This window comes from Bubalus kerabau, chromosome 4 (assembly GCF_029407905.1).
Source record: "Bubalus kerabau isolate K-KA32 ecotype Philippines breed swamp buffalo chromosome 4, PCC_UOA_SB_1v2, whole genome shotgun sequence".
NCBI classification, from domain to species: domain Eukaryota; kingdom Metazoa; phylum Chordata; class Mammalia; order Artiodactyla; family Bovidae; genus Bubalus; species Bubalus kerabau.
Genome location: NC_073627.1, coordinates 126938576 through 126954343, shown reverse-complemented (window position 1 = coordinate 126954343; position 15768 = coordinate 126938576). Strand labels below are relative to the sequence as shown.

General features: G+C 39.3%; 1 protein-coding gene, 1 non-coding gene and 1 pseudogene across 4 annotated transcripts in view; all 3 read right to left on the bottom strand.

The window, feature by feature from the left end:
- Positions 1–15768, bottom strand: part of RECK (reversion inducing cysteine rich protein with kazal motifs) — an 82782-nt gene that overhangs the window by 20125 nt on the left and 46889 nt on the right. For all 3 annotated transcript variants that reach the window (XM_055578525.1, XM_055578526.1, XM_055578527.1), the window contains exons 10-12: positions 14863–15042; positions 9247–9459; positions 4720–4856 (exon numbers count right to left, since the gene is read on the bottom strand). In XM_055578525.1, coding sequence (XP_055434500.1) covers positions 4720–4856; positions 9247–9459; positions 14863–15042 — 530 coding nt within the window. The remainder of the gene's footprint in view (positions 1–4719; positions 4857–9246; positions 9460–14862; positions 15043–15768) is intronic.
- Positions 3611–3682, bottom strand: TRNAC-GCA (transfer RNA cysteine (anticodon GCA)). Its single transcript has one exon. It is a non-coding gene; the product is annotated as a tRNA-Cys (tRNA).
- On the bottom strand, positions 13500–13848 carry LOC129650251 (NADH dehydrogenase [ubiquinone] 1 alpha subcomplex subunit 5-like; annotated as a pseudogene).

Sequence of the window (15768 nt, the reverse complement as noted above, 5' to 3'; positions counted from 1 at the left end):
CCAGTTGAGCTATTTCAAATCCTGGAAGATGATGCTGTGAAAGTGCTGCACTCAATATGCCAGCAAATTTGGAAAACTCAACAGTGGCCACAGGACTGGAAAAGGTCAGTTTTCATTCCAATCCCAAAGAAAGGCAATGCCAAAGAATGCTCAAACTACCGCACAATTGCACTCATCTCACACGCTAGTAAAGTAATGCTCAAAATTCTCCAAGCCAGGCTTCAGCAATATGTGAACCGTGAACTTCCTGATGTTCAAGCTGGTTTTAGAAAAGGCAGAGGAACCAGAGATCAAATTGCCAACATCCGCTGGATCATGGAAAAAGCAAGAGAGTTCCAGAAAAGCATCTATTTCTGCTTTATTGACTATGCCAAAGCCTTTGACTGTGTGGATCACAATAAACTGTGGAAAATTCTGAAAGAGATGGGAATCCCAGACCACCTGACCTGCCTCTTGAGAAATTTGTATGCAGGTCAGGAAGCAACAGTTAGAACTGGACATGGAACAGCAGACTGATTCCAAATAAGAAAAGGAGTACGTCAAGACTGTACATTGTCACCCTGCTTATTTAACTTATGTGCAGAGTACATCATGAGAAACGCTGGGCTGGAAGAAGTACAAGCTGGAATCAAGATTGCCGGGAGAAATATCAATAGCCTCAGATATGCAGATGACACCACCCTTATGGCAGAAAGTGAAGAAGAACTAAAAAGTCTCTTGATGAAAGTGAAAGTGGAAAAGCCAGTGAAAAAGTTGGCTTAAAGCTCAACATTCAGAAAACGATGATCATGGCATCTGGTCCCATCACTTCATGGGAAACAGATGGGGAAACAGTGGAAACAGTGTCAGACTTTATTTTTTGGGGCTCCAAAATCTCTGCAGATGGTGACTGCAGCCATGAAATTAAAAGACGCTTACTCCTTGGAAGGAAAGTTATGACCAACCTAGATAGCATATTCAAAAGCAGAGACATTACTTTGCCAACAAAGGTCCGTCTAGTCAAGGCTATGGTTTTTCCAGGTATGGATGTGAGAGTTGGACTGTGAAGAAAGCTAAGCGCTGAAGAATTGATGCTTTTGAACTGTGGTGTTGGAGAAGACTGTTGAGAGTCCCTTGGACTGCAAGGAGATCCAACCAGTCCATTCTGAAGGAGATCAGCCCTGGGATTTCTTTGGAAGGAATGATGCTAAAGCTGAAACTCCAGTACTTTGGCCACCTCATGCGAAGAGTTGACTCATTGGAAAAGACTCTGATGCTGGGAGGGACTGGGGGCAGGAGGAGAAGGGGATGACAGAGGATGAGCTGTCTGGATGGCATCACTGACTCGATGGACCTGAGACTGAGTGAACTCCGGGAGTTGGTGATGGACAAGTAGGCCTGGTGTGCTGCGATTCATGGGGTCGCAAAGAGTCGGACACTACTGAGCAACTGAACTGAAGATAATGCCTGGCAAGGTCCTAGGTTCTGGAGATACAGAAGTGAATAAAAAAGGCAAATCTCTATAGAATTTACATTTTGGTCAGGAAATAGACAATATATAGACTCTGAGCATGTGAGTATGAATGTAAGTAAAAAGTCAGATAACAATAAGCAGTATAAAGGGATGGAATGTAACATATTTTGAATAAGGTGGTCAAATAGATGCTTATGTCTAAAAGGGATAATTTAGCACATTTACCATGCTGCTGCTGCTGCTAAGTCGCTTCAGTCATGTCCGACTCTGTGAGACCCCATAGACGGCAGCCCACCAGGCTCCCCTGTCCCTGGGATTCTCCAGGCAAGAACACTGGAGTGGGTTGCCATTTCCTTCTCCAATGCATGAAAGTGAAAAAATAAAGTGAAGTCGCTCAGTCATGTCCGACTCCTAGCGACCCCATGGACTGCAGCCTTCCAGGCCCCTCCGTCCATGGGATTTTCCAGGCAAGAGTACATTCACCATAAATAATAATAATTTATTATGGTAAGATGGACCCTATACCATGATCATATTGGTTAACTTATTAAATAATGACCAAGGAAAAATCTCACTTAATATACAGTCATCCCTCAGTATCTGTTGGGGGTTGATTCCAACACTCCCATGGATATCAAATTCTGAGATTGCTCAAGTCCTTTATATAAAATGGTGTAGTATTTGCATATAACCTAAGCACACTCTCCTGTGTAGTTTAAATCATCTCCAGATTATTTATAATACCTAATACAATGTAAATACTACGTCAGTTCAGTTCAGTTCAGTCGCTCAGTTGTGTCCGACTCTTTGTGACCCCATGAATCGCAGCACGTCAGGCCTCCCTGTCCATCACCAACTCCCGGAGTTCACTGAGACTCACGTCCATCGAGTCAGTGATGCCATCCAGACAGCTCATCCTCTGTCATCCCCTTCTCCTCCTGCCCCCAGTCCCTCCCAGCATCAGAGTCTTTTCCAATGAGTCAACTCTTCGCATGAGGTGGCCAAAGTACTGGAGTTTCAGCTTTAGCATCATTCCTTCCAAAGAAATCCCAGGGCTGATCTCCTTCAGAATGGACTGGTTGGATCTCCTTGCAGTCCAAGGGACTCTCAACAGTCTTCTCCAACACCACAGTTCAAAAGCATAGATTCTTCGTAAATAGTTATAAATAAAATGTAAATGCTATGTAAATAGTTGCCAGGTATACAACATTCAAATTTTGCTTTTTGGAGGTTTTTTTTCCTGAATATTTTCAATTTGCAAATGCAGAACCTGTGGATATGGAGGGCAAACTCTGTGTGACATTTTAAAAGAGTATTGAAACGTAAACAAAAGCATTTCTTTAAGTTTCCTCCCACTGAAAATAGTCTCTGTCTGCACATGTATTCGACTACTCTAATGGCATACATTCATTTTGCTTACTTGATTTTAGGCCAGACTTAGACTCTAAGGCTAATAGAGAATAGGGCTTATAGAATTTATCTCATCCAGCCCAATCATTTTATAAATAGGGAAGCTGAGGCTCACAGAAGTCATCTGCTTAAAATCAGAGAGGCCTATGATTCTAGTCAGTCTAATGCTCTCTTTTTTCCTACACTTGTCACTAAGGTTAAGGGACACAGTCTGTTTGTCTTGATTAAAATATAGTGGATATTGTGAGCTGCAAATATAGTACCCACTCTTTTCTTTTTACTTACTACCAGGTTGGCAATGGGCCCACAGATAAAAAATCTTTCCCAGCTGCCCATACAATGAGGGGTGGTTTTCCCTTACATGAAGTAGCTAGAATTAAAATACTCATGTTGTGATGGTAAAGTACATGAAGTAACCTTGATGATGGAAGCCAAGCACTAAGAATGGTGGAGAAAGAAAGGGGAACCTGGATTCCACTGTAACAGCCCTAGACTATTTACTTCTGGGCTTTCTTTTGCTTCCATCTGTTCTATTATTTGCAGTTGAACTTAATCCTATCTTAACACAGGAAAATAAAGCTAGTTTGAGCCAGCTCACAGCACTAATGCCCCTTAGTGAAGAGAAGTCGCTCAGTCGTGTCCGACTCTTTGCGACCCCATGGACTGTTGCCTATCAGGTTCCTCCGTCCATTAGATTTTCCAGGCAAGAGTGCTGGAGTGGATTGCCATTTCCTTCTCCAGGGGATCTTCCCGACCCAGGAATCGAACCTGGGTCTCCTGCATTGCAGGCAGACGCTTTACCGTCTGAGCCACCAGGGAAGCCCAATGAGACTGAAACTGGCCTTTAGAGGACTGTAGAGTCAGAACTTAGTGGTAGCCTAAACACTTCTCTTAACTATATGTACTTAGTCTCTCAGTCATGTCTGACTCTCTGCGACCCCATGGACTTATAGCCCACCAGCCCACAGGGATTCTCCAGGCAAGAATACTGGAGTGGGTTGCCGGCCCTTCTCCAGGGGATCTTCCCAACCCAGGGATCAAACCCAGGTCTCCAGCACTGCAGGCAGATTTTTTACTGAGCCACCAGGAAAGCCCCTTGACTATATAGTGTCTATGAATTTTATTCCCTGGTTTCCACCACACAGTCACCTCCTGCTGGGCTTTCTGGGCTTTCTTTTGCTTCCATCTGTTCTATTATTTGCAGTTGAACTTAATCCTATCTTAACACAGGAAAATAAAGCTAGTTTGAGCCAGCTCACAGCATTAATGCCCCTTAGTGAAGAGAAGTCGCTCAGTCGTGTCCGACTCTTTGCGACCCCTCTTAGCTCCAGAATCCATCAAGGAGATACAAACTTATTCTTCTAGCTCTTGGTAGGAGTATTTGGTACAGAGAAAAACTCCATTTTCATGTACTAACCCAGACCATCATTCCTTACTCCCTATTTGGTGGTTAAGTCCAAGCCAACGCCTGGCTCAGTTTCCACTGATATTTAGATGACAAGAAGCTAAAAACTCCCTAGGGGAAATTCTACTTGATCAAATCATGGCAAGGAGACAGCAATGATAAAGAGCTGGTTATCTGAGAACTCGGACACATGACTCATCACTAAGAATTCCTGATTGACAACAGTTCACTGCCCACTCAGACTGCTAATGATAGTTGCTTCTGTGTACATATTTTAAGATGACAATTCTTTCCTGGGCTGAAAAGGGCAAGCAAATAAGATAAGAGTCTACAGATGAGATATTATCATTAAACCACATGTTCTCAACAGATAGATGCTCATGCAAAGCAAACATCAAGGGCAGAGATAGAAGGGAGAAGCCTTTAAATTAAAAAAAAAAAAAGGACTCACTGAGGTATGTATCCAAAGGTATGCAATTCTCCAGGTCATCTGTGGGTGACAGAAGCTCACAAATACTTTCAGCTGTGTGGTCTTCAGGGAATTTGTTCTGGTCCCCACATTTCTTGAGAATCTCTACACAATCTGATCTTGAAAAGGAAAATACACACAAATTTAGGATTTGAGGAACCTCCTCACTCCCCAGGTTGACTAGCCAATATCAATTCTGTTTCAGAAGCTTTTCAGAAAGTGAGTTTTTACAACTCAACAATGTTTCACACTTTGTTGCTGCTGCTAAGTCACTTCAGTCGTGTCTGACTCTGTGCGACCCCATAGATGGCAGAACACAAGGCTCCCCTGTCCCTAGGATTCTCCAGGCAAGAACACTGGAGTGGGTTGCCATTTCCTTCTCCAATGCATGAAAGTGAAAAGTGAAAGTGAAGTTGCTCAGTTGTGTCCGACTTTTCGTGATCCCATGGACTGCAGCCCACCAGGCTCTTCCGTCCATGGGATTTTCCAGGCAAGAATACTGGAGTGGGGTGCCACTGAGTATGATAAAAGAACAGGAGTGACAGCAGACCTTAGGTTGAAGAGTAAGTAATATATTGCACTATCAAAGCAGCCCTAACTTTCTCTGACCTGAGATCAAAAGCCTTGCTCAAATTTTACACTCATACCTACTGCCACTACTATCAATGTGGTTTTCCACTGTCATTGAAAGGAAATTAACCTAGGCTAGTCTGATGTGCCCTTTGTGAAATCATATTCCTTTCTCTCAGGGCCCATGCATGCTTGCTTCTTCCTTTCTTCTTCCCTCACTCCCTTCCTGCCTTTCTCTTTTTAAATATCTGTTTATATCAACATTAAAGTGTTTGGCCTATAACAACTGGGAAATCCACTACTTTAAAATTTTCTGTCTTCAATAGAAATTTGACCCCTCTATAAAGTTTCATCTTTATTTTATCCAGATCCCCCTTTTTTATGTCTTCCTATTTACTTAAATTTTTTTAATTTAGTTTTTTAATTGAAGTATAGTTAATTTATAATGCTGTGCTCATTTCAGATGTACAACAAACTGGTTTAGTTATATATATATATATATATACTCTTTTTCAGATTCTTCTACCTTATAGATTATTTCAAAATATTGACTATAGTTCCCTGTGCTGTACAATAGGTCCTTAAACTTTATCCTATAATAGATCTTAATAAGTAAACCATTCAGAAATGCTTATTAGGAACAGACCCTATTGACTATATTTACTAAGTCTTTCACTCATCAAACATTTCTGGAATATCTATTGCACTTTAGGATTATGCTCATTCCTGAAGAGAAGAAAAAGAAGAGAGAAAATATAAGAAAAAAAGAGGTTCAAAGAAGAGTGTTTATCCTCAAGAAGAGCAAAGCTAACAGGATATAAGACAAATACACAAATTAAAGTAAACGAATAGAATAGTGCATTGAAGATACTCACTGTTTCTTGAACTAAGTTCCATGAGAAAAGTACAAATGAAAGTCTACAGAAATTTGTAGTTTGGATAAACTACTATCAGCTGGAGAAATCTGGGAAGATTCCATAGCAATGACTGGAATTTAAGAGGGGCTAAGACAGACAGTCAACATTCTAGGAATCAGCAAAATAAAACGGACTGGAATGGGTGAATTTAACTCAGATGACCATTATATCTACTATTGTGGGCAAGAATCCCTTAGAAGAAATGGAGTAGCATCATGGTCAACAAAAGAGTCTGAAATGCAGTACTTGGATGCAATCTCAAAAACGACAGAATGATCTGTTTGTTTCCAAGGCAAACCATTCAATATCACGGTGATCCAAGCCTATGCCCCAACCAGTAACGCTGAAGAAGCTGAAGTTGAACGGTTCTATGAAGACCTAGAAGACCTTTTAGAACTAACACCCAAAAAAGATGTCCTTTTCATTATAGGGGACTGGAATGCAAAAGTAGGAAGTCAAGAAACACCTGGAGTAACGGGCAAATTTGGCCTTGGAATATGGAATGAAGCAGGGCAAAGGCTAATAGAGTTTTGACAAGAGAACGCACTGGTCATAGCAAACACCCTCTTCCAACAACACAAGAGAAGACTCTACACATGGACATCACCAGATAGTCAACACCGAGATCAGATTGATTATATTCTTTGCAGCCAAAGATGGAGAAGCTCTATACAGTCAGCAAAAACAAGACCAGGAGCTGACCGTGGCTCAGATCATGAACTCCTTATTGCCAAATTCAGACTTAATTGAAGAAAGTGGGTAAAACCACTAGACCATTCAGGTATAACCTAAATCAAATCCCTTATGATTATACAGTGGAAGTGAGAAATACATTTAAAGGACTAGATCTGACAGACAGAGTACCTGATGAACTATGGACTGAGGTTCATGACACTGTACAGGAGACAGGGATCAAGACCATCCCCATGGAAAAGAAATGCAAAAAAGCCAAATGGCTGTCTGAGGAGGCCTTACAAATAGCTGTGAAAAGAAGAGAAGTGAAAAGGAGAAAAGTAAAGATATTCCCATTTGAATGCAGAGTTCCAAAGAATAGCAAGGAGAGATAAGAAAACCTTCTTCAGCGATCAATGCAAAGAAATAGAGGAAAACAAAATGGGAAAGACTAGAGATCTCTTCAAGAAAATTAGAGATACCAAGGGAACATTTCATGCAAAGATGGGCTCAATAAAGGACAGAAATGGTATGGACCTAACAGAAGCAGAAGACATTAAGAAGAGGCGGCAAAAATACACAGGAGAACTGTACAAAAAAGATCTTCGCGACCCAGATAATCACGAGGGTGTGAACACTCACCTAGAGCCAGACATCCTGGAATGTGAAGTCAAGTGGGCCTTAGAAAGCATCACTATGAACAAAGCTAGTGGAGGTGATGGAATTCCAGTTGAGCTATTTCAAATCCTGGAAGATGATGCTGTGAAAGTGCTGCACTCAATATGCCAGCAAATTTGGAAAACTCAACAGTGGCTACAGAACTGGAAAAGGTCAGTTTTCATTCCAATCCCAAAGAAAGGCAATGCCAAAGAATGCTCAAACTACCGCACAATTGCACTCATCTCACACGCTAGTAAAGTAATGCTCAAAATTCTCCAAGCCAGGCTTCAGCAATATGTGAACCGTGAACTTCCTGATGTTCAAGCTGGTTTTAGAAAAGGCAGAGGAACCAGAGATCAAATTGCCAACATCCGCTGGATCATGGAAAAAGCAAGAGAGTTCCAGAAAAGCATCTATTTCTGCTTTATTGACTATGCCAAAGCCTTTGACTGTGTGGATCACAATAAACTGTGGAAAATTCTGAAAGAGGTGGGAATCCCAGACCACCTAACCTGTCTCTTGAGAAACCTATATGCAGGTCCGGAAGCAACAGTTAGAACTGGACATGGAACAGCAGACTGGTTCCAAATAGGAAAAGGAGTACGTCAAAGCTGTACATTGTCACCCTGCTTATTTAACTTATGTGCAGAGTACATCATGAGAAACGCTGGGCTGGAAGAAGTACAAGCTGGAATCAAGATTGCCGGGAGAAATATCAATAACCTCAGATATGCAGATGACACCACCCTTATGGCAGAAAGTGAAGAGGAACTAAGGAGCCTCTTGATGAAAGTGAAAGAGGAGAGTGAAATAGTTGGCTTAAAGCTCAACATTCAGAAAACTAAGATCATGGCATCTGGTCCCATCACTTCATGGGAAATAGATGGGGAAACAGTGGAAACAGTGTCAGACTTTATTTTTTGGGGCTCCAAAATCACTGCAGATGGTGACTGCAGCCATGAAATTAAAAGACGCTTACTCCTTGGAAGGAAAGTTATGACCGACCTGCACTTTAAAGAGCAGAGATATTACTTTGCCAACAAAGGTCCGTTCAGTCAAGGCTATGGTTTTACCAGTGGTCATGTATGGATGTGAGAGTTGGACTGTGAAGAAAGCTGAGTGCCGAAGAATTGATGCTTTTGAACTGTGGTGTTGGAGAAGACTCTTGAGAGTCCCTTGGACTGCAAGGAGATCCAACCAGTCCATTCTGAAGGAGATCAGCCATGGGATTTCTTTGGAAAGAATGATGCTAAAGCTGAAACTCCAGTACTTTGGCCACCTCATGCGAAGAGTTGACTCATTGGAAAAGACTCTGATGCTGGGAGGGATTGGGGGCAGGAGGAGAAGGGGACAACAGAGGATGAGATGGCTGGATGGCATCACTGACTCAATGGACATGAATTTGGGTGAACTCCGGGAGTTGGTGATGGACAGGGAGGCCTGGCATGCTGTGATTCATGGGGTCGCAAAGAGTCGGACACGACTGAGCGACTGAACTGAACTGAACTGAAGAAGGACAGGCAGTGGGCGAGTACAGATACAGGGTAGGAGGAAGAGTATTTTCGGCAAAGAAGGAAAAGTGGGAGAACATTTGACATGTGGAGGTGATGACTCTAGAGATAGGCTGTGGGTAGAGATCATAGAGGGTCCAAACCAAAACTGGAGAGTCATTATGATGAAAGAAACTTACTTGCAAATAATACTGCCCCGTGATTTACTATGACAAGGCTTAATCTGCAATGAACAAGCTATTGCTTTCCACATTTCTGGTTGGCACTTTTTAATGTCAAGAACAGGTATGCTGATAAATGGCATCTTTATGCTTCCTTTTTCCCACAGCTTCATGTCATTCATGGCTCCTTGATCTGACTGAGCATTGCAACTCCTGAAAAGTTCTGTTGGCCTGAAGAGAAAAAAGGCCAGAAGGAATCAAGAGGCAATTATTTTCTAGAAAGAAGCTACGTGTAAAACCTTGACATGCCAGTGTATCAGGAAAATATATATTTTTTAAAGAAGAAAGTGTATACAACCCATCAAAGAATGTCAGCTTTGAATGTATGAAGATTCAAAGTAGACATCAGCCCTAAGACTCTGATTGAAATTTTTCTTTAAAATACAGATTTTTGTGAGGCACTTAAAAACTTCAAAATACTGTAGACTATCATCTCAGACCATACTATTTCTTTCATCTCATAAAATAAATAAGTTCAAGTTTTAAAAACTGAGGTATAATTTATAAAAATAAAATTTATAGATCTTATGGTTAGTTCAATTTGACAAACATATACATTCATATGGGCATATCCAAATCAATGAGCAGCATTTCTATCCTGTTAAAAAGTTCCCTTGTGTCCCCATCTAGTCAATGCCCATCCCTGCTACTGCACCCCAGAGGCCACCACCATTCATATTCAGATCACCAGAGATTAATTCTCAAGTGGAATCATACTGTATGTAGTCTTCTGGGTCTAGTGTCTTGAGCTAAAGCATCTTGAGATGTACTCATGTTGTGCATATAAATTGCTTATTCTTTTTATTGTTCAGTCGTATTTTATTAATAAATGTATCATAATTTGTTTATCCCAGTGGTTCCCAAACTTTTTGATCTCAGGACCCATTTACACTTTTGAAACTACAGAGTTCTCAAAAAGCTTTTGTTTATGTAGACTATATATACCAATACCCCATTATCATATTATAAATCAAAACTGAGAGATTTTTAAAGTACTTATTAATCCATTTAAAATGATAAATCCATTTCACGTTAACAAAAGGAAGAGAAGGGTAGGTCTGTTGCACAGTTTTGAAAATCTCTTTTTAATGTCTGGCTCTAAGAAGACAGCTGCACTTTCATATGTGCCCCTGCATTCAATCTGTTGCTGTATCACGCCTTAAAGCAGCTGGAAAACTTCACTATTCACTCTTGTGAGTGAAAAAGGCAAATAATGTCTTGGTATTATTATAAAAATAGTTTTAATCTCATGGGGTTTTAGGAAAACAGAACACACTTTGAGAAATGCTGGTTTATTCATTCATTCACTGGTTTAGAGACATTAAGGTTGCTTCTAGTTTTCATGTCTCTTTTCCCTGGCTATGAATGGCACTGTTGGGTTATAACTTTCTAAGAAACTGTCAAACTGTTTCCCGAAGTAGTTATATCATCTTCTGCTCTCACCAGCCAAGTATGAAAATTCTAGCTGATTTACATGCTTGTCAGTCTTTGTAGTTAGTCACTCAATTGTGTGTAGTGGTATATCACTGGTTTTAATTTGCATTTTGCTGATGACTAATTGCACTGAGCACCTTTTCATGCACTTATTGACCATTTTGATATCTTCATTTGTGAAGCATCTTTCCAGCCTTTTGACTTTTTTTTAAGTTGTCTTTTTACTATTGAGTTGTAAGAATTCTTTATATATTCCGGACATTAAGTTCTTTGTCAGATATATGTATTACAAATATTTTCTGTCAGCTTGTGGTTTGCCTTTTCATTTTCTCAATGGTGTCTTTCGATGAACAAATTTTTTTAACTTTAAAAATTTATTTGAGATACTACATTATTGGTGTATAATTCACATACAATATAATGTGAAGATCTTAAAAGTTCAGTTCAGTAAGTTTTGAAAATTATATTCATCTATATAATCAAACCCCCAAATAAAATATAGAACATTTCTATCACTCCATAAAGTTTCCTTATACATTCTTCCAGACGATTTCCCTTTCTGCCAGAGGCAAGGACTTTCTGATCTTAACCCTTAATGATTACTTTTTTCTATTCTTGAACTCATACACGTGGATGTGTTTTGGGTTGGGCTTCTTTCACTCAACGTAAGATTCATCTGTGTTTTGGGGTTTATCAGTAGTTTGGCTTTTTTTCTCTCCTGCTAGGTACTAGCTATTCTATTGTTTAAATACCACAGTATGTTCTTTCATTCTCTTCTTGATGGATGTTTTATTTATCCACCCCCGCTTCCCATTGGAGAAGGAAATGGCAACCCACTCCAGTGTTCTTGCCTGGAGAATCCCCCAGACAGGGGAGCCTGGTGGGCTGTTGTCTACGGGGTAGCACAGAGTCAGACACGACTGAAGTGACTTAGCAACAGCAGCAGCAGCTCCCCATTTTGGAGTTCTTATGAATAAGGCTGCTACCTAAGCCTTTTGGGGAAACATATATTTTCATGTGTCTTGGATAAATGCTTCAGAATGAAATTGCTAGGGTACAGATTTAACTTTTTAAGAAATTGCAAGAAAACTTTCCAAAGTGCTTAAACACATCTTATACTCCCAGCAGCAAATTATGAAAATTCCATTTCATGCACATGCTTGGCAGTCTTCTGCTTTTAGCTATTTGGTGTGAGGGAGCATCTCATTGGGGTTTTAATTTGCATTTTTGCATGACTAATGGTAATGAACTTTTTCTATCCTAAGTGTTTGTTTTGATGTCTTTTTTTTTTATGTCTTTTTTGATGACTTGTCCTTGGAAGTTTTTTTGCCCATTTTTCAATTTGACTTTTACTATGCCATTATAGGAATTATCTATATATCCTGGATATAACACCTTTGTCAAATGCATCTGTGTGTGATTGTGTGTGTGTATGTGTGCATTTGTGATGTAGGAAATATTTTTTCTCAGACTGTGGCCTCTCTTCTCAAATTTTAAATGGTGCCTTTAAGTCAACAAAAATGTTTACTGTTGAACTCCAGTTCATTATTTTTTTTTCTATTATAATTAGTATATTGTGTCCTGTCTACAAAATCTTTGTTTATATCATGGTTGTTTAGAGATTCTCCTATTTTTTTTTCCCAGAAGCTTTTATTTTTATTTCTATGACCCATCTTGAATTAATGTTTATGGTGCGAGATAGAAGTTAAGGTTCTTTTCTATTTTCATACAGATATTCAATCGTCCCACCATTATTTGTCGAAAAGCTGTTACTTTTGCATTGAGTTGCCTTGCTTTGTTGAAAATCAAGTTTCAGCACAGTGTGGGTCTACTATTGCTTTTCTATTTTGTCATTGATCTGTTTGTCTAAATTTATGCCAATATCATACTGATTTAATTTCTATTGCTTTATAATAAGTCTTGAAATCATGTACTGTAAGGTCTCCAAATTTAGTCTTTAAAAATACTGTTTTAGGTATTCTAGGTTCTTTGTATTTTCATATGAATTTTAGAATTAGACTGCCACTTTCTATTTTAAAAGGTCATTTGGGATTTTGATTGAGGTTGCACTGACTAGAGTTCAGATTGGTTTCAGGAGAATTAACATCTTAACAATATTAAAATGTTCTAATCTATGAACATAGTACTTCTCTCCATGTATTTTCTGTCTTTAATTTTTTTTTGCAAAGTTTTCTGGTTTCTAGCGTAGAGTTTTTGTACATCTTTTGTTGAATTTATCTCTAAGTATTTCATATTTTTTATGCAGTTGTATAGATTTTTTAAAAATAAACTTTATTTTCTAATTGTTTCTTGCTAATAAACAGAAATACAATTTGCTTTTTTATGTTAACCTTATACCCTATGACTCTGTCAAATTCAAGGATTTAAGGGCAGTTTGTATGCAGATTTTATGTCATCTCCTTTTGCAGTTCCCTCCTTTCTGGGATTTTCTATTTCCACATCCAGCTACTCTGGCAGCCCCAAACTCTGATCTCTTAACTCCTCAGTCCAATACTGCTGCTTTTTGCTTGAAATCTATATGCCATGCCAGGGGACTAAGAGTGCCTATGAAGGAAAAACTGGATAAAATTGGCCCTCACTCAGTGTGGTCTCTATCTTTCATGAGATGTAGTTCTTCCTGCTTTAGGTCACTCTCAAAGGCCTTCAAAACAATTATGTTTTTGTAGTTTGTATAGGGCTAATAATTGGTATTTTTAAAATATAAAAATATTTAATTATATCAGTTTCCTATCAACACACAAGTCATTGAAGGCTGTTTATACTGGCCATTTCCATTGGTTGGCAGGAGGCTCTTTCACTAAAGGATCCCATGGTTTCCACTGAACCGTTTTTCTTGTCAGGCTTAGTTCCTTTTCAGCTTGAAGAATCACCTCTTCTACTTAGCCACCCTGAAGTTGCTCTCCTAGTTTTTTAACATCTGGTTCCGCTTTAACCATACTCAGCTTCTCATCTGTAATCTGTTCTGTATACTTCCTGTATGCTGCATTTTTTAGGGATCTGTCCAAGAACATCAAGAATCTTTGTATACAATATTTTTAGCCTCTCATGTGGAGTCTTACATACAGCTAATCCCACAAGGTCAGCGGTCTTCAGCAACCCCACCATGAGAGCCATAATTGGTATTGACAGGAGTGTTAGTCCGATACAAACTGCTCTACCATTACCATAAGTTAGGAATATATCCAAATTCAACTTTAAACATTTGATAGATCTCAAATTTGCTCAACCTCTAAGCCAGGTCCTTATTGGCTAATATTAGCTGTAAAGATATCTCAATTTTCTTTCTTGAAATAATAATCTGAATACTTTTAAGAGGATAGAACTAGCTTGAGGTAAACTCCTCAAGGTGTGTTAGCTTGAGGTAAACATCCTATGAACTTCCTTCTGGATCAACTGATTGATTCTCTGTCTTTTTGCCCTCCTGATCTCTGGGCTGCGCCTCACAAATCAACTAGCCCCCTTTTCTTTAGAAATTCTCCCTCTCTGGCTTCTCTAATACAGCATTCTGTATGCTTCTGGATGCCCCTTTCCTGGTTTTCTTCATTCCTTCTTCAGCCATTACTTCAGTTCTTGGCTCTTATTTTTCTTACCATAGTGGATATCTCAGGAAAACACCTATTTAATTGCTCCCGTAAAGAAAGCTTTTGTATGTCATAGGGGACTCACTGAGTGTGAACTTCAACCAATCTGAAGGTCCTTCACAGCAAGTTGTCATAAGAGGGTATTTGTATGAGTAAATTGTTCACATTACTTTACTCTGCACTGAATTATTTTTTCACTGGTGATGCAGATGAAGGGAGAGGGGAAGAATGGGAGATTGAAGGCAGAGGGACTCTGCATTCTAGAAGTTTGAAGCATCTTTAAATTAGAAGTGGCTTTGTTATAGCGCTTCCTTTCCCAGTGGTGATTTACTAGATAGAATATAGCCTTTAAAGATGAAATGATAAAGATATACTACTTCCTTTTAACTTAGCAGGAACAAAATCAGAGTTCTTAAGGAACTCCTGCTAAGGAACATTTTAGCAGAGTTCCTGCTAAAATGATCTTTTTTCACTTATTTAAAAATAAGACAATTAATGACAAAATACTTCCATTCCATGTATAGTAATTTGCTCTTACCTGTTGTTAAAATTAGTGCAGTAAGTAAGGTTTCTACAGCCTAACTGGCAAGGTTCTCGGACATCTGCTAAACAGGTCAACATGGACACTTCCACTGGATTATATTCACAAAAGCGATCAAACTCTTGCCAACTCTGTGTATTGCCCCAGCTCATGCTATAAAGTTTAGTACACAATTCTCTGAAACAAAAGCACAAATACAGAAACATACAGATCAGCCAAATGAATATTTGATTTGCATAAAACTTAAACTCTATGAACTGTGCCTTAGAACATAAATGAAAAAAACATACAAAGATCAAAAGACTAAGACCTATCTTCTAGAATTTAGAGCCCCCAAAAGTAATCTTTTACATGAAAAAGTTAGCTTTCTTTTATTATAGATCTCTTTTCTTTGCCATGGTTGCTAGAAAGCTTGGTGTTCAATTTAATGTTTAATCATAGTATTTGTACATCCTTATTCTTGGCACAAGTATTCCCCTCTATATTTCTGATCTCTCTTTTACCTTTAAAGAACTGCCTGCAAATGCAGGAGACATAAGAGATGCAGGTTTGATTCCTGGGTCAGGAAGATCCCCTGGAGGAGGGCGTGGCAACCCACTCCAGTATTCTTGCCTGGAGAATCCCGTGGACAGAGGAGCCTGGCAGGCTATGGATCATAGGGTTGCAAAAAGTTGGACACGACTGAAGCTACTTTGCAGCAGCAGCAAATGTAAAGCACATGATTCTGCTTCTACCAAGACATAGTCCACTATATTTATGTTCGTCACATGCAGCAAAAATGTAACTTGATCCTCAGACTCCTTTTAAGAAGCATTATAGACTTAAGCTCACTAGCTTCTCCCTGAAAAAGTATCCCAAGCAACTTATAGTCCTTAAGATATACCAAGACAGCCTATATATAAA